At 40.6% G+C, this 23,731-nt stretch overlaps 1 protein-coding gene across 5 annotated transcripts in view; it reads right to left on the bottom strand.

The window, feature by feature from the left end:
- The window catches only part of PHF21B (PHD finger protein 21B), a 170,453-nt gene extending 161,588 nt beyond the window's left edge, over positions 1-8,865 (bottom strand). For 2 of the 5 annotated variants that reach the window (XM_080577556.1, XM_080577559.1), the window contains exons 1-3: positions 8,333-8,865; positions 7,665-7,697; positions 7,316-7,381 (exon numbers count right to left, since the gene is read on the bottom strand). In XM_080577556.1, the coding sequence (XP_080433682.1) occupies positions 7,316-7,381; positions 7,665-7,697; positions 8,333-8,386 (153 nt within the window). In that variant the 5' untranslated portion in view covers positions 8,387-8,865. The remainder of the gene's footprint in view (positions 1-7,315; positions 7,382-7,664; positions 7,698-8,332) is intronic. The other 3 variants (XM_080577557.1, XM_080577560.1, XM_080577558.1) reach the window with 2 other exon arrangements.
- Positions 8,866-23,731: the final 14,866 nt, after the last annotated feature.

Genomic DNA, 23,731 nt, shown 5'->3' with positions numbered 1-23,731 from the left:
GCCACATTTAGGGCCAGTTCTCTGGTTTACTTTCCTTCAGTCAGATGGGTTGTTTTGTAGTTTAAACTCAGGCATACACTTAACTCCTCCATGGCTTAAAAAAAGAAAACACGTCCTCATATTTTTTCCATTGTCACTGTATATTATCCAGAAGGGTCTGCCTGTACTTGTGCAAAAAAGCCCTGTAGTACATATTAGATTTCAATAGATGCTTACTATTGGCAGTTGCAGGTTGTAGCTAGAACTAAGCCGCATCAGCAATTTCATATGACACTCTGGAAATTGCTACTACATAACAATAAGTAGCTGATTCAAAGAGAGATAGAAAGGGGGAGAGAGAGCGAGCATATTTAAGGAAGTACATTTTGGCTCAAGAAAAATATTTCCAAATAACAAAGTGGCACCACCTTAAGTGAATAATTAAAAAAAAAGAAAGAAAAAAAAAGACACACATACATTTATATAGATGCACATAAGGGAAGTGTGGTTAAGTTGATTTAACCACGAGGACTGGATAGACCAAATATAATTCTGTTAGGTTGAAATAACTGACTACTTTACTGGCAGAAAGACAAATTTGCATTTCAATTAGTCCAATTTTGGTTGTTTTTCTTTGTTCTTATTTTAAACTTGCAGCCCATTTTTTACTTCCCTTACCTCCAACTACTATGCATGTACAAACTGCCCTCTTTGACATCGTGGTCACACATGCACCATTTACCCTGGTCTTATCTTATTGATTTGCAAACTTCTACCCTTTAACTCTATTGATGAGAAATTGTGTTGATGCTTCGGATTTTGTTTTGGGGGGCTGAGGGGAGAGGGAGGTATCATTTTATAATCAGGTAAAAAAAATACTGCATATTTTATCTTTGATCACAAAGAGAAAGGCATAGAGGCAAAACTTAAAAGTAACTCTGTATTAACGTGCCTTTATACACCTTCATGCTTTGAAAATCAAAAATCAAACCAAATCTTGAAAATCAAATCTGGAATGAGATGAAAAGGGATTTTCTCTACTTGAACATATGAGAAATGTTTAGAGTGATGCAGTATCCTACTGGAAATGAGATTTAAAATCACGATTCAAAAACCCTTCTCTAACACCATGATATGGAAAGGAGACATTTAGAGCCATATTCTACTTTTCTTCTACAAGCAGAATGAGTCAGTGGGCTAGATTCGGAAATGATCTGATACAAGCATCTGACATGATAACACAATTCCAAATCAGCTGCACGTATGGCACAAACCAGTTGAAAATTTGTCCCATTAAACCAGAGCTCTAGACAAAGACTCCTGTGAAAGCACAGCTTTTAACTGTCCAAGTGTCTACTAGGAAGTTAAAGCAAATTCTAACTCCCAGACAGAGTTCCTACACAGAACTAAAGTTTCTTTGAAAGGGTCTGCCTACTAAAGTATTGTGTACATCTGAACAAATACCTGTTTGCTGAAAGTATAAATTAGGTATTTTACACTGTGTAACAGGTAGCAGGTTCTGTTAGTGTAAAACCAGAAGTGAATTAAAAAGGTATTGTTGCCATAATTCCTTTTTTTTTTTCTTCTTCTGAATAGACAAAAGCATTATAATGAAAAAAATGCTATATCGCAGGGATAATCATCATAGCCAGCTCCTCTAATGAGGCATCATGGGATTACTGGATTTATTATAAAAGTCATCTTATTGAAGAAATTCAAAGTTAATTGAAATCAATTGTACTGTTCTGACAGCAGGTTTTTTAAGTGGCTAAAATATCAAAGTGAACTCTTTAAAATGGTTAGAATGAATGTAACGTTCACTTTTCAACTCTTAGCCTTGCCAAGTGATATACTGTACAACTACAGAACAGCATACAGTCAAAGAAAAATGCTAGAACAAAATAGCATTTCACATGCCAGTCAAGCAGCTACCAAACAAAAGGTGGTTCTAACCCCTCCAGTACACATTTTCATTACAGATGTGCAATTTCCATGAATCTTAGAAGGACAACCTAATGGAAGGCAGAAATCCACAAGGATACATATTTCCATTGTGGTTCACCTCTATGAAAATGGTCTTTATTACCCTTTTTCCCAATGTGAACATGGAATCTCAACATAGTATTACTGAAAGTACAAACAGAAGGCTGGGCTTGCCATTATGCAAACTGTATTCCCAAGTTTCTCCTCCAAGAAGCTGAAGGTAAATTCTTTCCTAGTTTTGTCACTTCTTCAACAGATGGCAAAGCAACTAATAAATTGCTGGTTCTAGCAAAAAATAGGAGGAACAGAAGCTTTCTGAATTACAGTCCCGAACTAATCTTTACTTTGATCCAGTAAGTTCATTCGATTCTGCAGTCATTCAGGTTTCCCAGCAAAGTCAGTGGGACCTCAACATGCAGAGGAACTGTAAGGTCAAGCCCAGATTTAATACCTGTTGCGTTTATGTTTAAAAACTTGTGATTGAAAAGTTTAATATTTCACCTTGGGGCTCGTCACCCTGCCTCCCTCGATTTCAGCGAGTACTTGGTAAGGCCCTTCGAACCAAATTCTGCTGGGATGAACCTAAGTAGATACCATTCATGCCACAGTAAATGGGAGTGCTGCGTGTGCCATGTGACAGAGTTTCACATTAGGTTCAACTTGATTTGGAAATGCCTTTCAGGTTTTATCTCAGTTTTCACTGACGCTTATAACCCCTATTTGATTTCAACAATTTTGAAAGTACCCAACTGTATGAAATACTGAGCTTTTGCAAATGTCAATAATTTTCCCTTTAATGTGTGTAAACAATGTTGCCATTTCCAGGCACAGCACATCCTGAATTTCAACAAACCAAAAAACCACCTCCTCCTTTTCCCCAAAATAAAGATACAACATTGGTAAAATCAGACATCTTGAGCTAAATCCTTTCCAACAAGTCATACAAGAACTGTATTTGAATTTTAAGAAGTCTAACACTTTCCACAAACAGGCTTTACTGGTGATCACCACAGGCAAAATACAGTCAGCGATTTAATTTCAGATATACTACCCAAAAATACAAACCAGCAATAGCAAAGGTTGGGGGAGTCTGCCTGAAACTAATGTTGATTTTCTGCATAGATAGTAAATTATGGTAAAGAAATAAGGCAGTGCACAAGTGAATGGCATATACATAATGTCTTTCAGGAAGACATATTTTTATTACTGCGCTCCAGGACAGGCTGTCTGAATTCAGAGTTCATCAGAGTCGAAAATATAGTAGCCCACACATGCTCATTGTTAATTTTAAAACCTGCCTCGCCACCTAATATTTATTGTCAGTAACAATTAACTTCCAATTGGAGGTGAAAGGTTTCTTTATTTGTTTATCTTGATCTATTAATTAATAAGAGACAACTTTCTAAAATGAAAAGACCCTTAAAGACTCTTTAAGGACATAAACAAAGCAAGAAACACATGCAGCAGAGCACCTCTGGTGTGCTTTTAAGACCAATGCTGGCTGTTATGATAGCTCTTTTATTTACATATAAATGCTTGTTGCTTGACAATTTAGATAAAAATGTTACTGCTGCTCTGCATGTGCTGTAGATTGAAGGTGTAAAACCACTGGACCAACAAATGGAGTCTTCACACATCATATCTTGTTAAAGAAGAGGTAACCCACTCTCAAATGCTATTACAATTCATCAAAGCTATAGTATATGAAGGATGGACTCTGAACAAAAGTCTAACTTTTGTCTTTCTGAGTAAGATGCCAAGTTAAGTATTGATTTAGGCTGCACCATTTTGGTAATGGAAATAATGGCTCCATAATACTTATTTGAAAAGACTGAGAAAATAGGAAAACTATATAAAGTATATTCCATACTTCTCTAAACCACCAACAAGAAAAAGAAGCATCAATGACTAGCCAGGGATCTTTAATTAGGCCACAACTTAAAAGTCAACTGTGCATACAAATCTCCCTTATACATTTAACTCATATGCCAAAAGTTGAGTTTCTCGTTCGATTCTTTCTGGTTTTATTTGTAATTTTAAAGGAAAAGAAATATTGCCACAAATGCTAACAGCTACAATGGAAAACTGAGGAGTGGGGGTGCTGAAAGGTAACACTCCCCCCTGCTATATTTCTACCAGATGTGTTATTCATTTTACTGCCTGCTTCAACATCCACACATGCATTTTAATTGAAATGTAATTTCAGTATCTTTTGTATTCAATGCATGCACAATCAAAGGTATGTTTTATTGAATTATGAATCAGTTGTGCCTAAACAAATCGGGCGTGAGTGTGGCTGGGGGGAAAAACATATGTAAAAAAAACTTCCCTACTTACACAGCCTTCTTAAGGTTACTTCAGTGTTTTGGTGTACCCTCAAAAGTGAGAGCCTGAAACCAGTAAACAGCTGCAGAACTAGTCAAACTATTGTCTCAACAGCTTTCACTGCACCTCAAGAGACTCTCAAGAGCTTTTAAGCCAGTACCTCACTTTTAAGCCAGTACCCAAGGAGCAACTACTAATTATAACAGGTCTGCAAAGTTGCGTGATGGTTTTGTGATTTGGTCAAAGGCTAAGACCTCCAAACTCATTTCACTTGTGACCCAAGAAAGATTCCAGTTTAGACCTCCAGAGGTGGCAGTCTGGAGCAAGAGGACAGCACATCACCAGCTAGACTCTTATTAAAATCCTCCAGACTCTTATTTATAAGAGCTAGACTCTTATAAGCTCTTGTTGCACAAGATGTTGAAATCAGTAAAATAAATCTAAAAAACTATTATTATTTTTTTTGCCTAAACATAGTAGGTTTCCTGCTAGGCCAAATCTGGTGTTTACAGAATGTTGGTATTTTATGTTTAATTACTTCATAGTTTATTGATTTATTTATAAGATTATGAGAAGGGCAAGTCATAAATATACAATTGTTTACTAGTTAGTTTGGATTATGCATAAATAGATTGTGCAAGCTTAGCACAAACCTCTTTCACCGAGCTGAATCAGAACATTCAAACTGTATTTTCAAATGTGTCTCTCTGCCTTATCTAAATTCCAGCATGACACATAATAAATAGCTTCTCATTTACTATCATCATAAAAATTTAAACAGCCTTGAAATAGTTGCTCCAATACAGGGGAAAATGATCAAATGTATGTTCTAAATACCCACTTAGAACAGTAAAACTATTTTCATATTGAAGAAAGAACACATAAAGATGCATTGTTGCAGTAAAGGCTGTTACCTTGTTTAGAAAAAATCTTCTACTCAGTACAGTAGTATTAGAGTCAACAACTTGCTGTTTTACACCACAAAAAAAAAAAAGACTAACAGCCCTTAGCTATCATGTAGTGTCAGATTTGCTTTTAAGAAGAAAGTATCTGATTTGCTTCTATACAGTGATTAAACATCTTTGTGCTCTGCTGAGTATTCTATCCCCTCCCCCCTCCAAAAATGGCATCAAAGCAATCAAAATGGTAATGTTCAGCATGAATGGGGCCCCATCCCCCACCTTCAAACTCTGCAGACTTTTCTCCATGTTAGAAGAAACCAACACCCCTTCCTCACAAAATGGAAGCTTCCACTACCAAATTGAGAGTGCTGACAAATTCTGATTACAATAAACCGGGAGGAAAAAGGGTGGCACATAATCGCCGTCACCTATGGGCACAGACTATATATATGCACGGATCACTTTTCAACTTTAAGCACAACTCCAGGAGAAGAATAAAAAAAAAAAAAGAGAGGGAGAGGAGAGGAGAGGAGAGGAGAGGAGAGGAGAGGAGAGGAGAGGAGAGGAGAGGAGAGGAGAGGAGAGGAGAGGAGAGGAGAGGAGAGGAGAGGAGAGGAGAGGAGAGGAGAGGAGAGGAGAGGAGAGGAGAGGAGAGGAGAGGAGAGGAGAGGAGAGGAGAGGAGAGGAGAGGAGAGGAGAGAAGAAAGAAAGAAAGAAAGAAAGAAAGAAAGAAAGAAAGAAAGAAAGAAAGAAAGAAAGAAAGAAAGAAAGAAAGAAAGAAAGAAAGAAAGAAAGAAAGAAAGAAAGAAAGAAAGAAAGAAAGAAAGAAAGAAAGAAAGAAAGAAAGAAAGAAAGAAAGAAAGAAAGAAAGAAAGAAAGAAAGAAAGAAGAAAGAAAGAAAGAAAGAAAGAAAGAAAGAAAGCCAGAGGGGGTCCCACGCATGCCCCCCGCCCTGCCCCGGCCCCACGTGCGCTGTCCGCGGCCGTGGTGCTGAAGCGGCCGCTGCGTTCCGTAGGAACTACGCTGCCGGGGGCCGGGGGGTGGCGGGGAGGGGAGTGTGAGAGATGGGGAGGTTGTGAAAGATAGGGGGGGTCGTGAGAGATGGGGGGAGTCGTGAGAGTAGAGAGAGGGTGAGAGCAAAGAGGGGGTGGAGAGGGAAAGTTCACTCCTGTGGGGGTCTCATGCAAGCAGATCTGTCTCCGGCTTTGTCAGCCGCCCTTCGCGCAGTGGAAGTCCTGCAAGTGAGGACAGGGGCCTTTGGCTGGGGTTTTTGGGGTGGGGGGCGGATAGTTCGGCAGAGAATGAGATCCCCTGCTGCTGTCCGCGGTGCTGAAACGCCCCACGCCGTTCCCTGCCCGCGAGTGGGGGGCGCCCCCCTACACAGCCAGGGGACAGGAAAGTTTGAGGAGGGTCTGGGAGGTGGTAGAGAGAGAGGGAGAGGGAGGGGGGAGAGGTTTCTGGGTTGTTTTGTTCCCCTCCTCCGATTTTTTAGTTCCCTCTCCCCCCCCCTCCGGCGGCTGAAACAGGTTAATCTGTTTTTATTCGTATTTTTGGAAGGGGGGAGGGGGAGCGAGAGTGCCTAAGTGAACTCGAATCAAAAGCTAACACGTCAGATCAGACCAAGGGAAGAGAAAGGCAAGTGGGGAGGAAAAAAAATAAAGAAGTAGAAAAGAAATAAAATAAAGTGATCAATAAAAAATAGTTCTGTAATCAAACCCAGAAATGGCTCCAAACTGTCCTCCAGCCTCCCCGTTCCCAACTCTTGCTCTGCACATTACACAGAAGTGCACAAAGTAGCCCAAGATAGGAGAATTTTCCATATTCCTAAAACATGTCGACCAACTCAAAATGGACGCCTCATTTTTTTTTATTTTTTTTTTACGTTTTAACTACTGCTTATTTTTCTACTACAAGTAGTACTAAAATCATTCTTTCCCCCAGCAAGACATCCAAGAATCCGACCTCATTTTGAAAACATGCATTTTCTTACTTTACGCTTAGGAAAACGGATGTTATATTCTCTGCTGTCGGTATTCAGCTAATGCAGACACTTTTCAGATGTTTAGAAAGTGCATTGTAAAAACAAGAAGAAAAACCAAACATGACTGAATCGATATGTTCCTTACTTGTTTCTCATTAAGAGCTGCTATTCTTGATTGCCTTTCATGGATTTGTTTCTTAAGATCCCCGTTCTGCAAAAACGGCAATAAGATGCATATTAAAGGCAAAGTGTAAACTAACCCCTGTAATGAATAAACTTGCGATCTAGAAATTGTTCAAAGGCAAAACCGTTCCACCAAAGCCGTACGAAAGCATGCACACACAAAACACCCTCTTTAGTAAGAAAGCTCAGTGCAGACTACAAAATGAGATCTCTTACTGATAAAGTTTCTCATCCTGGTGTCCCAGCACTACTGCGCTTATTACAGCAGGGATAAAATACTGAAGAAGAGAAAAAAAAGGATCTACATTTACCTGTGGATCTTGCTTCATCTGTGCAACTAGTTTCTATAAAAATAAAAATAAAAATAAAAATCACCCCCCAAAAAGGAGGAATTAGAAACTGTTTCAAGTTTAATGGATTTTTTTAAATGTATGTATGTGTGAGGACGGGGGAGGGAGGGGGGTAAGGAACAAAGAGGCAAGTAAACACTGCGAGTCAGTTTCAAGCAAAGCTCATAAATATTCAAGTCTCGTCCTAATCTCTCCAACACACACGCACACACACACGCACGCACACACACTCTCGCACACTCACTCCCGCAAGCCCCGACCAACAACTCCGGCTCTACCCAGCACAGCCCGAGACACACACACACATAAATATAGAAAGAAAGCAAGGAAAGCCAAGACAAAACTCGAGCCAACAATCCGCAAAACTACTTTGGCGAAGTGCTCGCCGTTGCCGCGGGGGGCCGAGGGGGGGTGTCCCCGGGGCCGTGCCGCTCCCCCCAAGCCTCGCCACCGCCCCCCGGCCCCGCCGCCCCCCCGGCCCCTCGCAGGACCCCGCGGCAGGCGTCAGCCGCTGCTGGGTAGCGTGAGCTGCCACCTCCTCCTCCTCTCCCTCTGGAGAAGCGCCGGGGAGAACGAAAACGATTTTTTTTAAAACTTTATTTCTTTTTTTTTTTTTTTTTTTTTTTTACCTGGTGACATTGGATTTCCACTTTTAACGCCTCTTGCAAGCTGTGTAGCTCCATTCCTGCAACTTGCCGGGCACTTTTCCTGCCACTTTCAGATCCGAGGGAAGTTTTTTTGTTTGTTTGTTTGTTTGGTTTGGTTGTTTGTTTGGTTTGGATTTGTTGTTGTTGGTTTGGATTGTTTGGCTTGCTTGGTTTTTGCTCCCTTTCCTTTCGCTTTTTTTTGTTGTTGGTTTGTTTTTGTAATTTTTTTGCGTTTTTTTCCTTTCTTTTTGCTTTTTTATTTTTTTCCTTTTGGCAACCGGGCAGCCACCCCTCCCTTTAAAAAAAAAAAAAAAAAAAAAGCAAAAAAAATGACCGAAAAAAAAGGATCGGCAATAGCGATGATATATTCAAAAAAAAAAAAAAAAAGCGCCCCCGAGAGCGGCGGGGACCAACTCCTCGGCGTGCCCAGCAAGTTGGCCGCCTCTTTGCTGGGGACACAGACTCATCACTCACTTTCCGCCAAACTGGGACTGGGGGAGCCCCTCCCCCGCCGCCCCCGCCCGCTTCCCCCCCCAACCCCCCCTTCCTGAGCCTCCGCCCCGCCCCCTTGCCCCCCCTTTCCTCCTCCCCCCTCCTTCCCCCGCCAATGGGGCCGGGCGGGGAAGGGGGACGGGAGGGACTATATTTCCTCGCAGCGCGCGCGCACGGCCGCGCCTTGATTTCACTTTGCCGGGGGAAAAAAAGTTGTGCGGCGGCTCGCCGGGCAGCGCGAAGGTGCCCGGATGGAGACGGGGGGGCGGGGGAGCATGGGGCTGCGGGCTCGCGCATGCGCACTGCCCGCCCCGACTCGGTGGTGGTGGGCGAGAGAACAACAGAGTGCAGCCACAGGGCGGGCGGGGGAGGGGCGGAGTGCACCTCTTCACACCGTCCCGCCTCACACATATCCCCCACCAATTCACTTCAGGGGAGCTGCTGTGGGGCAGGGAGGTCTTGACTGTCTCCCTAACACAGTTTGGGGGCATACGCAGCTGCCAGCTGCCTGGGAGGGTGAATTTTCCAAACGCAGCCCTCCCCCCCCCCCCCCAAGTCTTATCCCTCTTGAGGGGGAGAAAGTTTCCCAGTGAGGGGCTGCAGGTCTCCACCAAAACCCGTTGTAAGCCAGAAGTTGGGTGGGGTAGGGGCTGCTCAGCACCAGAGCCTGTGTTCAGTAACCACATAATCAACACTTCAAACCACCATGGAACAGTTGATGTACACTTGTGGGACTTCATCCAGTTCAATCAAACCAAGCCATCAGTAACAAACACACATGCCACCAACCCACCCAGCACTCTAAACGCAGTCTGCATCACCTGCAGACAGAACCACATCACCTCCACATCACTTCTGTACCACCAAAGTGTGACCCACCTTCAGGACATCCCGACGGCACCTGATCGAGCTGACAATTTAAGTGCATTTTAGGGCAGCAGCATAAATTTATACCCAGTCAGTGCTTGGCCATATAGCTGCAGTGTTTTTGATGCAGTAACAGAGTTAGATTTACTGTCTTCTTGACGCATGGCCGGAGTGGGGTTGGAAGCCAAAAGTAGTGCGCAGAATAATTTTACTGATGACACTCAAAATTGAGCGCACATCTTAGCATGCTGGTTGATGACAGAGTGCTGGAGACAAGAACCTTAATGCACAGATACTCCCGTTCCTGCAGTAATTGCACACTGACATCTTAAACAGCACTGAAACATGAAGTTGAAACTCATCCTAAATGATTAGTCAGTAGTTAAAACACCACTGTGCTCCAGATGTGCTTGGATGCCAGTTCTCATAACTAATTAAATTCATCTCAAAACTAATTAAAGACACCAATACACACCAAAACCAACTTAGGTCATATATACTCTAATTAAAGCTGCTTTGAGGTATAACATGCTGGGAATCCAAAATTTGTACCGAACTTTCAGTAAACTCCTCAAATATATTCTGTCCAAACATGATGTAACTTTTTACATTTAAGTCATAAGAAAAATAATTCTCAGATATTCTCAGCCTGGCAAATTTAGAAATAAAGACAATTAAATTTTAATTTTATATTAACCTTATGATTAAACAAATTATTTTAAAAGACCCATCTTAAAGTTAGCAATGTAATAGTAGTGGCTGATGGTCTACCTTACGGTAATGGTAATGGGCCTCATTTTTAGCAGTTATTTAGGGTTGCACACATCTTGAACAGGTAAAATCGAGGAGCTAATTTCACTCTTATTATGATGATAATTTTTAAGGCAGTTTATTTTCTGTAGTCAGTGTATCTGATCTCTGGATTGAAAATATTGGAGGGGGTGTTTAATTTCCATTCAGTAAAAATGGCTTATCTGCATAAGGGATTTTTAAAAAACAAACTCTACGCACACAAGTAAGGACAAGTAGGTCAATCTCACAGAAACTGACGAATAAGATCTTTCAATGTAAAATCAATGTCACTTCTCATGCCTTCTGTACAAAAGTATTTTGTAGTGCTATGGCCAACAAAAGTAAGGCTAAATAAAAGTAAGGTAAATAAATACCAGATAAGATTTGATGTCAGACATTTAAGGAGCAGGCTAGGGTTCTAAATGGTTATGGGATGCTATTCATAAATTTAAAGTGACTCTACACAAGCTAATTAAGCATTTGAACCAACTTTTGAAAAAGGGAAGCATGAAGGTTTTTGTAAATTTGGAACTTTACCTTTGTAGTTTACCTTTGTAAACTCTGCTTATATCAGTGCAAAACTTCTGGGAATTGAGAATCAGGTCATCAACTAAAATTGACTAAACTAGTCAGGTATGACTTATTTATGTATTAGTTGTTAATTCATTGACATTCTGCTGGTTGATTTGTTTTAATGCATTTTTCATTGGTAGAGCAAAGAGACTTTTTCTCAGCACTATAAAATTGTTGCTTGTTCATCAGAATAAAAATAGCAATTACTGTTAGCCTAACTTCTCACAAAGAAGTGTACAATTTCAAGAAGTGTACTATGTTGCGGTATTAGCTCCAAGAGGCAAGGGTTATTGTGTTGTCCTTCCCACATCAGTGAGATGCCAGGAGGAAAATTTTAGAAATTTGTCTCAATCTGCTTACTATTCAAAATCGGTTTATATTTCTACAACGCTATGATGGGTCACAGATTTTAATATAAATATAAATTATAATTTATAAAACATAATGAAGTACTTTGTTTTTCATTTATTGATACTGCTTATATTGTTTCCTAGTGAAGTTGTGTAAAATACATTAATCTATCAAATTCATTTATGCAATAATGTTATGCAGTCACCTATAAAAATGTTAACAGCTTTATGCAATTTACTTGGAGACTGTGATGGCAAAAGTCATCCTACTTGCTGGACGGATGTGAGAGCTCAGTGAGCTTCCCTTCCACCTCTGCATCTGCATAAGGGACACTCCAATTTAGCTGGAGAATGCAAAGAGAATAAGAGATCAAGCAGACTGACTGACAGTGTGGCAAAGAGATCTGCTTAAGCATGGAAACTTACATGGTCAGAGCTAACCAGAAAACAAATAAACAAAAACAAAAAGAAAACAACAACAAAAAGCCAGGCTATATGAAGTATAACATGTCATGTGATTAAACACATTTTTAAACACATTTTTCATTCATCCCTGGAAAGGCTGTCCTTGCTCATACAAGTTTTGGAACTTAGGAAGTCCTCCAGAAGAAACCATACCCTTCCTTTCTCCTCACAGTGGAGATCACATTCAGAGCCTGGATAGAGGCTTTCACATTTTAAAGTACCCACGCAATCCCGGGGTACTGGTATGTCTTCTACAGTGAAATACAAATGTTACCACTCTGTTGCTAAAAGTTTTGTTGACTTCCGTATATATATATATATATATATATATATATATATAATTTTTTTTTTCAGATGAATAAGGGCAAAAAGGCCAATTTTACAAATACATCTACTAATGAAAAGTTTATGCATGTGAATCAATTTAATAGGCCTTGCTAATAAAGTTACCTATGTACAAAAGTGTTTCAAAATCAGACCCTTTTCCTACAAAATGTTACTGCAGAAATGCGTGGACAGATTGGATTGTGTTTGAGAGATCCTATTCTGCCTCATAGGATTACCAGAATATGCACAGCACTGTATCAATAGAAGACCAATAAGTGACACTCTCTGTAACAATATTTCCTGCAGACAGAGACCCAGGAACAATCGTTGTCCCCAGAACTCAAAACAACCAAAAGTTATTGCTTCTTATATATCTAATTACAGGTAGACCTGTAGCCAACGCCTAGAAGTTGAATCTCACACTTTAAATCCCCATATGAGGTAGGTGATGATGTTCCTCCGCCCTTACCAGGTACTATCACTGCTTCAGGAGAAGACTTACAAAGCTACAGAGGAGAACAAGACACCTAGTTGCTTCTGGTAATGCTTTATGTCTATTACAATTAACTTAGAAAATCCACCTCCCTCATACCTTTGTGTAATATGCTTCCTCTTCTTCCTTCAGAGTGGTACAAAGATGTGGAGGAATAAAGTGCTGAACAGTGATTTGTAAAGTCAATCAACAGCTTTATTGCAAATTCCATGCACTTCAAATTCCTCTTCCCAAACTAGCATTGAAAAGTGTCTGAAGATAATAAGATCATGGGCAGCCAAACAGGAAGGGAGTAGCTGCTCAACACAGGGTGCCCTGGGAAAGTACTTCAGGTGAATGGCAATGTACCATGGAGGTTGTCTTTGTACAAGTCAGTACTAACTTTCCTGCAAGAGCAAGGGCTCTTTATGCACGTGGGAGAAGACAGTGGTAATAAACCACTGGAACTAGCCAGGTAAGAAAAAAATAAAGAGTGGAACTTGAAGACACATTGAGGGGCTTAAGGTTGGCTGATCTATCCAAGATGTAATTTGTCCTGTATTTTCTGAATACCTTCATTCTACAATCTGTTCCTTCCCCTTTCAAGATCATCTCTCCAGCTTAACTAAGAAGATGCTTTAGAAAACTGGAAGCATTTTATGGAAGTAACATTTTCCTCATCACAAAGTCATCTTAACTGGGGATTAGATTTTTCTCCCCAGCACCCTTTCAATTCCCTTGTTGCTCAACTCACATAACTTTATCCAGTCTGATCCTGCTCCCTCTGATGGTTCTGGAAGTACAATGCTACAGCAACATCAGGTGCCTGCAGATGAAGCAACTATTTAAGATTCTTCAGCATGTCTCCAACAGTGGTCTGACATCTAGTGATCTTTTGTCAATACAGACAAATCCTTTCACCTACTTCCTCCCCTGTCTCCTGCCAGAAAATCTTTGACTCCAAATAACATTTGTTCCTCTAAAGGTTGAAGGAAAGAGAAGCAGCAAATCAACATCTTGCCAGATATCTCATTCTGTCATTTATGACTTTGTAATATTGTCATTTATGAACTATATGATGAAATGGGGAGTATTAAATTTGGAGATAATCTCAGCTTTGGAGGGCAATGTGTGTGTTAAAGGGTAGGACCAGAGCTTAGAATGATTGTGACAAATTGGAGAAATGCTCTGAAAGAGTAATCTGTGATTCCATATGAACAAGTGTGAGCGATTAAATTTAGGTAGATGTAATCAACTTTACAAACACAGAATTAGGAACTAACTACTGAGATAGCAGTTCTGCAGGAAAGGGTTTGGGGCTTATAATGGATCAAAAGCTGAGTAAGAGTCAGAAACTTCAAGTTGTTGTAAAAATGACTGAGATTCATGAACAGGAGTGAAGTCATTACGGTAAATGAGATGATCCCTGTGCCCTACTCACCAGCGACAAAGCCTTAGCTGGACAACTATGTCCAGTTTGGAGTACCACACTTCAAGAAATGTGGCTGAACTGGAGAGAAAGGAGAGGACACAAATAAGAACAATCAGAGGTCTGGATAATATTTTATCTACAAGGAAAGAATTCCTTAGGAGCTTGGAGTTACTTAAACTAACAGAAGGACTGAAGAGAGACATGGTAAGAGTTTTCAGAGACCTAAAAGAGGAAGGGAATCACTGGTTCTCATCCGAGGAGGGAGAACAGGAAGGGTTGAATTTACATTGCTGTAAGAGAGAGTCAGACTAAGCATTAGGAAAAACATATCTAAAGTTGAAAGTACACATGCTGGTACACATTCCCTTTGGAGACACTGTTACTGGAGATCTCTAAGAAGAGGTCCAACAAGTAGCCTCCAGAAAGGACAGGAGTATAGTTGTATACTCTTTCGGAGGAGAGGGATAGACAAATGACTTCTTGAGACCTTTTCCAGACCAGTATACTGTTATTGCTCTGATAACACAGCACATCATATCAGTATGCCTTAAACTGTATCTACTACCAGCTCTCCTTCCTCACAAGGTTCCTCCTATTGATACTCAGCTGTCCTGTCTTATATTTCATCCACTAAGTGATTCTTATTCCCAGTTAGCTGGTGGCAATAAGCATTACTCTGTGCCTTGCAACCCAGGAGTCCCTATTGCTTCTGTTCCTAAAGCATCATAACCCCAAACTTCCCCTTGATTGCTTGGAGCAAGAGGAGAAAAACATAATTCCCTATGACCATATTTCTGTTACTGGGCTTTTTAGCCTTCAAGTTACCTTCATCTAGAGGGATAAAAAAAAGAGAATAGACATCCTTTATTTGCAATAATTTGAAATGTAAAACACAACTTGAAAGAAGTCCAAAATACTTCTAGTCTTTAAAGAAGTATTGAGATTTTTTTCTGAACATGATTATCTTCTTGCTTTGCTGCTCCCACATCCACAGAAAGGATTTACACATCCTCAGAAATATGCTTAATATCAGTCAGGACATATACAACATCCTTCCTAATTCAGACTCAATTGAGGTTAGTAGACATAAGCACACTCTCCCGGCTTTCTTAGTGAGAGAAGGATCACATCAAAAACTGTACAAGCTACAGCGTCAATATAATGGAAGATAACGTGTTTCTAGGGTACTCTCATAATCTGAAAGCAGATAAACAGAAATTTTAGAGTGCGACCAAAAGAAAACAATACTCTGACTTGTCTCTGAAAGTTAATTCTACAAAACTGGCATCCACAGTGGAACATCTTAAGGTTTTTCCTCAGTCTTTGTCCTACCATTATAAGTGTAAACTTGCTTCTCCAAAGGGACCTGGGAAAGCTTGAGAATTGGGCCCGTGTGAACCTAAGGAGGAACCTTTTTTTTTTTGTTCAGCAAGGCCAAGTGCAAGGTGCTTCCCCTGGGTCAGGGCAATCCCAGACATGAGGACAGACTGGGAGAAGAACTCATTGAGAGCAGCCCTATGGAGAGGACTTGGGGGTTCTGGTGCACCAAAAGCTCTCCATGAGCCAGCAGTGCGCGCTTGCAGCCCAGAAGGCCAACTGCATCCTGGACTGCAGCAGCAGAGGGGGGAAAACAACAGCAGGTCGAGGGAGGGGATTGTCCCCATCTGCTCTGCCTTGTGAGGCCCCACTTGGAGTGCCGCAGCCAGCTCTGGGGCCCCCGGCACCATAAAGTTGTGGGGCTGTTGGAGCGGGTCCAGAGCAGGGCCATGAGGTTGATCAGAAGGCTGGAGCACCTCTCCTACAAAGAAACGCTGAGAGAGCAGGGGCTGTTCAGCCTACAGAAGAGAAGGCTCCAGGGTGACCTCACTGCGGTTTTGAGCACTTAAAGGGGACATAAAAAAGATGAACAGCGACTCTTTGCTCTATCAGGTAATGACAGGACAAGGGGGAATGATTTTAAACTAAAAGAGGGGAAATTTAAATTAGATGTTAGGAGGAAATTCTTCACTCAGAGTGTGGTGAGGCACTGGAACATGTTGCCCAGAGAAGCTGTGAATGCCCCATCCCAGGAGGTGTTAAAGACCAGGTTGGATGAGGCCACGGGCTACCCAATCTCTTCCAGCCCAAGTCATTCTATAATTCATTCTATGATTCTCCTTGCTTTAGCAAGGCATTCAGGAGTTGGCCCATGGAATTTTTCTGTCATGCTACATTCATTCATATCAGCTACATTCCCTGTTCTGGAACATAGATTTCCTCAACACAGAGGCTTAAGGGTCCAGAAAGACAGATTCATAAATATATTTACACCTCTGACCTGGATACCAGGCACCTTCGGAAATCTGAAAGCATTGACTTGTTTGATTTCAAAGGGTGTTAGGTGCCTGTATACTTTTAAAATATGACATTTCCCTCGAGAAGGGATCTCTTCTGGTAGTCTCAAGTCCATTGCTTGCAATTAAATGGTTTCCTTTCCATTATCATCTCTAAGCATTCTCCAGTTATAACACTCTCCTTTGTTCTCCTGTTGTGTTATAAGCACATTCATTTTCTCCCTTTCATCCCATGCTTCCATCTCTCTCTTCTATTTCCCCCAGTTTGCCCCACCTATCCCATTTCAGCCTCCTATTTGGAGCACAGTATCAGACCTACCAAGCGGACTGAATCTCAAGATAGAACTAAATTCTGTTTCATGTGTCGGTGACTCTTACTGACTTCTGTATAAAAATGCCTGATTACACCTACAGAAAAGATTTGGCCCCTAAATGCGATATGCCATCAGTTTTTAATGCAGTGGACAGGGGGATTACATGACACTATAATGCAACGACTGTGCTTTTGCTTTCAGTTCAGTCCTTGGAAAGTCCCTCCCTGTGCTGTCACACCCACATGTAAAGGCAATTCTGAAAATTGCAGACATTCTGATGCAAGAAAAATCTATTAAAAACAAAACTTTTGGCACATTTGCAATTCTCAGCAGCAATGTCCCAATGCTGTTTTTGTTTGTTTGTTTGTTTTTAATGAAAAACAACTGTATCAATAAGTGTAACATAGAACTTCAGGTAAGAAAGATAAACAATACATTTCCTCTCTCTTTTGTCTGGAGTGATCACGAAAAGTTGACAAGGTCAGATGCTCATCCATCCAAAATCACAAGCTAGTTACACACTCCTTATCTGGGGGCAAAGAGGTAAAGTCAACTCCATTCTTTACGCAATCCTTTTTATCCTACATACCAAACTTACTTTTTGTATGCTGCTTTTCATAATATGGCATACTTTACAGTGCTTGGTAAAGTAAATGCTTTTTGGAAGCATGATTCCCCATTGGGAATTTTGATGTTCATTTTCACTGTGAAGAGATCTTTTCTCACTCAACTGTCTTTGTTTAGATAGAACAACAGTTTTAATCTAACTAAATAAACTTTTACAGTCATGTTTATGATCATACAAAGTGCGAAAACCCCATACAAACCTATGAAAACCCCAGCCCTATTAATTTCTCTGTATTATACAGCAACCTCTGCAGAAAAGTGGCTAAAGTCCACATAGTCCTGGACATTTGGGAAAAGCTGGTCAAGAAAACATTCTTTCTGGAAAAGGTTTCCACTATCTTAAAGAAATGTACAGTGTAATCAGTGCAGAAAGAAGACCTAGCATCTTTCTCAGAGGAAATGTGCCCAGGCTGTACTTCTGAAGCAAGTCCTGAGGGTGTAACACACCCCTGATTTACTCCTGTGGTGTCAGTGCAAAGTATAATCGCTGACTGTGAGATTTAAATCAATGAGGTGTGATTTTCAAAAGCTCTCATACTGGGCTAGCATCACTAACTTTGAAGTGAAGGGTAAAATTCAAACGAGGTATAATAATGCTAGTGCTGAGCACTTCTGAAAATCCCTCTCATGACCTTGAGGCTGAACGAATACTTTAAAAATTTGATCAGGAAATTCTGGATATTTCTCCTATTGGAAAGAGTACTTTTTATTTTCTTCTTTTTTCTTTTGTTTGTGTGGGGTCAAGTCGCTTTGAGACATATCAAATTATACACCCGTAAGCAAAGTGTAGTCAAATTCTCTTTTTTTTTTTTTTTTTAATTTAGGCTACAGGCATAACAACCAGGACATCTAGCTAGTAAAGCAGAAAATTGTGTCAAAGTTTAAAGGATTTAGAAAAGCAACTTACATTCTCCAAGTGACTTAGTCACTTGGACTTATGATGCTCTATCCTTTTCAGGATGTGTGCATTTACACTTGAGTCCCATTGACATTGAGTGAGATTTGGGCTCCTAATTTTCTTTGACAAAAGAATCCTGCCTCTGCTGAATATCACTTATTCCAAGAAGTTTCATATTAATGAAGAAATCAACAGGCTATTGAAGTTCATCTGAAGTTCTCATTTTTAGTTGATCTGTCTCCTTCCCCAGGAATGAGCAGTCCATGCCTTCCAGCATCACTCTCCAGAGTGCACCTTGACCTCTTTTTCAGGCAGGGGGTAATGAGCCAACTGTTGCTACTAAATGCTTTCTGAACAGGTTCATCTCCCATTAGTACATGGGAAAACTTGGGCAGCTTGATACTTAAGCCTGGCTGAAAATTACAGTAACACAAAAAATATGTCTCACACTATGCATGAGGTTTCCCAGGCTGCCAAGGAGAATTTAAGGCCTATTTCCTTAAACCTGTTTCCTAAACCCTGGAGTTATGAGTTTAAACCTCTTGGAAAGCTTGGAAAATCCTTTATTTAAGATTTCCAGTAGGGAAAGATAGGAGAGAATAACCAACTATCAGCCCAAACCTACTAATGATTCAACCACATTGTTATAGCAGAGGTATCTGTGCCACTAGCATCTTCACTATACCAAACAAGTCACCTGTCATGGGGGAAATTTTGTGTTTGTGCTAACACCCAGGCCTGGCTCTGGCAGAGGCCACAGACTTTCTGATCTCTGTCTTCTTCTCATGGTCAGTATGGAAAAAGCACTCTGACAACCTGTCATCTTGGCTCCATCCCAATTGATTTCGCTGCCTGATGCCACATTTTGTTCTCACACAAAGTGCCTGCAAATGTATTCCCTAGGTTTTGTTCCCCTGAGTGCTGCTGGTGATTTCTCTCAACACCACTTTTACTTCAGATGAAAATATTAAATTAATTTTTTGTGGTAGAATGCAACAGGGCGTTGTAGTGCCATGAACAGACAGTGACCCAGCAGGGAGCAAGAGTAGTATTACAACAATGCCTTCACCTCTCTTTGGCTCTGTGCAAAAGTCCCCAGCAGTACTGAGAAACGTTTTCACGGGACAGTCAAATTTCTGCTGAATAGGAAGAAAGATGAAGAAACCCATTTCACTGTATTCAGCACACTCCTGCACATAAAAGCCCTGCTTAACATTTCTGCTGAACAGAGCCTTAGGGCAGAAAATACATTGAACTCCCATAGTGGAGTACTAGTAATGGCTTTTTAAAACTGTATCAATTTGTATCATTAGCAAAGCACGAATATTTAATCTGGTTTTAATTACTGGAACCTCCTAGATATTGTATTTCGTTTTCACTCTTCCTCCCCACCCCCTCTTTCAATTTTGATGTTGCTGCTGTTGTCCTGCACTTCCAGCCTCGCTCTGATTTGCAAGGCTGATCCAGTCACCAGAATCCTTTTATCACTCCGCTTTGAAAAAAGAATTGAATTTCTTTTGTACATTGGGGTGAATTTGTAAATAACACTCGTTCAACAGATTTTGCTCCAAGGATCACTCTGGGAATATATTCAGATCAATATCACGCCTGTTAATATCACTTGAAAGTAATGCTGCACAGCACCACTGTGAGGCTGTGGGAATATCATCTTCAAAATAGGGGGTCTGAGAAAGCCAAATGAGAAGTGTTTAGCAACAGGATATTGTACATGCAGTCCATGCACTCACTCTCAGAAATAGGGGATACTAATTATCTCCTAGTCTTGCAGCAGCACACACACAGACTCCCCAGTGCTAGGAGCTGTACATGCTGAACTTAAAAAAAATAATATTTTTTTTTTTATGACAGAAAGACCCCATGTCCAATGCAATTATTGGCCATCATGTCTTACTTTCCATATAATCACAGGGAACACCTCCAAAGAATATTAAAATGTATAGTCTGCATCCTCTTTTTTTTTTCCTCTTCTTTAAATAAACACACTGAAGTTCTTTAAATAGTCCCCTCTGCACTAAGCATAAGTGCAACAAAAGATTTGCAAAGGTTGCAAAACACAACAGAGCACCAGAAAAAAATAGATTAAACCCTGGAGTGGAAGAGTCTTTCTCTCCTGATCACCAATGTTCTGCTAGGGTATTCAAATGCTCTCACCTCATTCAAAGGTTGATAAAACAAAAGGCTTTTAAAAGTCACCAGGGCTGTCAAAATAAAGCAGGGTGTGCTTATACACGGGGTATATACACCTTGCTCATTTTCCTTTCCCCATTGAGCATAAAAGGACTTTAAGAGCCTTTGCAGGTCTCAGGTATATCCTCCTGTGGAAGGATATTGTCCCCCAGCCAGGACCATGTGACATATATAAGAACAAACAGATTGAATTACACATCAGCTGAAAGTTGATGCAAATCTCTGAGCTGCAATTCACCCAAGTTGGCCCAAAAGCCCTGAGTGTGCTGATTTTTCCTATGCAAATTCCCAGTCTAGATGCTTTCCCTCTCTTTTTCTGGTCTAAATGTCAGCCTAAATGTCCCAGTTAATACTAGGTGAGTTGTATAAGGATGCCAAGTAATTCACAGTACTACGTTTGTAATGCCTGTTTTACTTTGTTTGTGTCTCTGCATAAACCTTTTTTTCCCCATTTTGCCTACTCTTGTAAGACTAGCATTTGACTTGCTTTTTAAAATGTCCTTTATTCTGGACTTAAATCCACTTCTGGTCCTTTTATTTACTGAGAAAAAAAAAACTTGAAAGCATAGCGCAGGCACATGACAAAACCAGAATCAGAAAGTGAGAAAAAGGAAGCCCAAATTTACTTTGAGAACATCTCATGATTTTTTTATTCATCCTCATGATTAGGTAGGAACAGGCTGACTCATGACATTTGAGTGCCCTGGCTCAGCAGGACTGCTTTTGCTGTTAGAATGCCTGTGTACGTCCTCTGTTCCCTACGCTCCTTCTTCACACCCTCAGCTGATTTGCATTGCTGGGCAGATACATCATTACAAAAAAAGAGAAAAATAATGTGGAGCAAAAGAACATAAGAGGAGAGGTCTTTCGTGTAATGGCTGCCTTCTGTTCCTGTAGGCTTTCCTTCAAAATCCCAGACATAAAACTACGCCATAGAAAAGCATCATGAAAATAAATCACATCTTACTGAAAGGGCTAGCGCTGTGACTTTCTGTCAGACGAGCTGATCTTACTTGCTGATGGCTGTCAATGGAACTTGTACAGCAGAGAGCAGTGAAAGTAGGATGGGGCTAGCAGGTCCCTGCCAGCCCTCAGGGGAGCAGACTCAAGCCTTTATCTTAGCTCCAGTGGGAGTGGAGTTGAGGCCAAGGCGGAGCCAGCTACAAGAGCAATGAAGAAACAGAGAGGTTTCTTTCATATAGTTTCTCCTGCTATCTTAAAAAGACAAAATAGATTCTGTAGTCAGAGAGCAAAATATGTTTAAATAACATCAACCCTGTAAAACATATTTCTTACTTTCCCTTATCAATTAACCCCTTTAGGACTACTTTGTAGCCATCAAGTTAAACACACAAATGAGTGTTGCTGAGAACCAAGTTTTCCCTCACTTGATTTTCTAGGAATGGAAGTGAACCTGTTGAACTCTACTTCTCCCTTCCATTTCTCAACTTGTATTGATTTGCTGCAGTGTCAGTGATACAACACTATGTGTTAATCTTTTTTTCTTAATTATCTTTGTTAGGCTCTGAAACACATGACTTACCTTGCTGAATGCATTCCATGCTCATCTGCTGTGAAGTGATAGAAAAATACAAAATGTATTTGCCACTAACAATATTTTTGTATCTGTCTAATGTAAAACATACTCAGTTATTGGCTGAAATGTTATACATAAAATATGACCAGCAGCGCAGCAGTAATCATAAGGAGAATAGCAACCAGCGATCTAGCTTCAGGTTTGAGCATCTGTTATACAGTATGAAATACCATCCATTTTGAGACACCATCCTGCAACTCACATGAATAAATCTTGACACACAAGATTAGAACCACTGAAATCAATGAATTCCTTTATTCAGCCTTAACACGCATTGACTTCAATGAGGCTTGCCTAAGGACATGCAGGGTTTGTTCCACTGGTCCAGCTTGTTTGAGCGAGAACTGCAAGACTGGCTTTGTATTGCCTTTCATGAAAACAGTAGTCCTGATCCTTCTGAAAGCTAAAAGATCTTTATTTTCATCAAAGCCAGATCTTGGCTCACTACACCAACAAGGCAATAAAATTACCTTTTTAACTGTGTAATTACAAGAATTATTAATAAAGTAATAGCAGAACAAGCAAGAAATTCAGCAAGAAAGGGGTAAGAAGAATAACATTTTCATTAGCCACATGTTGAAAGGGAAAATTTTATGTTTGCATCCAGCCTTGAACACCTTAGAAACATCATATTCCCACTGAGCTCAAGAACAATTAGGTGACTGCAAATATCGGATGGATGTCTCGACAATATGAAGCTACATAGAAAGAAGAGCTGCAGAAAAGATATTTGTGGCAAGGGAGTTAAACAGGAGGCCAACAAGGAACTGTGTAGGCCAAGCTGACCTAACTCCTGCAGTACAGAAGGCTGCAGTGGAGAAACTCCACTCAGTTCCACATCCAGCTTTGGGAAATCTGAGAATTATCTAATCAGCAAATGGTGTAGAAAATAAAAACTTATACATAAGTCTTTGCTTTAGACATAATCTGAAGGCACTTGAATATCTGAACATCTTCTAGCAAATGTGAACAAATGTTCTTGACCTGGCTTTAATCCATAGTTCCTATAGCAGAGCTGGAGAAGCCCTCAAATTTGTCCTACAAAAGGGGGTATAGCCAATTCTAACCTCAAAACGGACTCAAAAATGCAGTGTAAAGGCTTGCTGTTAAGCAAACATTCTACCAGAGCTTCATGATTTCTAGATGATGAGACTGTGACTCATACTACAGCTCAGCCACAGGAATCTGCGCAAAACCACCATTACCACCACACACACAAAACACACAGGAGCTTGGAGATCAAACAGAAAATAATAAGCTCAGATATTTCTACACTTAGAGCAGGTGGAAATGTGAGGATGAGCAGAATAGACAGAACCTGCCACCATCCCTCCACCACTCAGTGGATGGGGCAAGGAGGGATTTGGAAAAGGCAGGAGGTAGCAACATGCTTTTGGGGAAAACTAGCAGCAAATTACTTTTTCTTAGGAATAAAGTGGAAATGGGGAGAAGAAGAGATTCCAAGGGGACTTATTGAGACTTACTGCCTCCTTACCACCTTTTAACCAGGTCAGTCACAAATCTGGTTCAAGACTATGTTTGTTACGATAATAACATAATAAATATAACAACTACCTAACCCCTGCACAGTTGATATAAAAATACTACCTTGATATTGACTTTAATTTTAGTGA

This window comes from Anser brachyrhynchus, assembly GCF_964034855.1.
Source record: "Anser brachyrhynchus genome assembly, chromosome: 1".
NCBI lineage: Eukaryota > Metazoa > Chordata > Aves > Anseriformes > Anatidae > Anser > Anser brachyrhynchus.
Note: the sequence above shows the minus strand (reverse complement) of the source record. Positions and strands in the feature narration are given on the sequence as shown.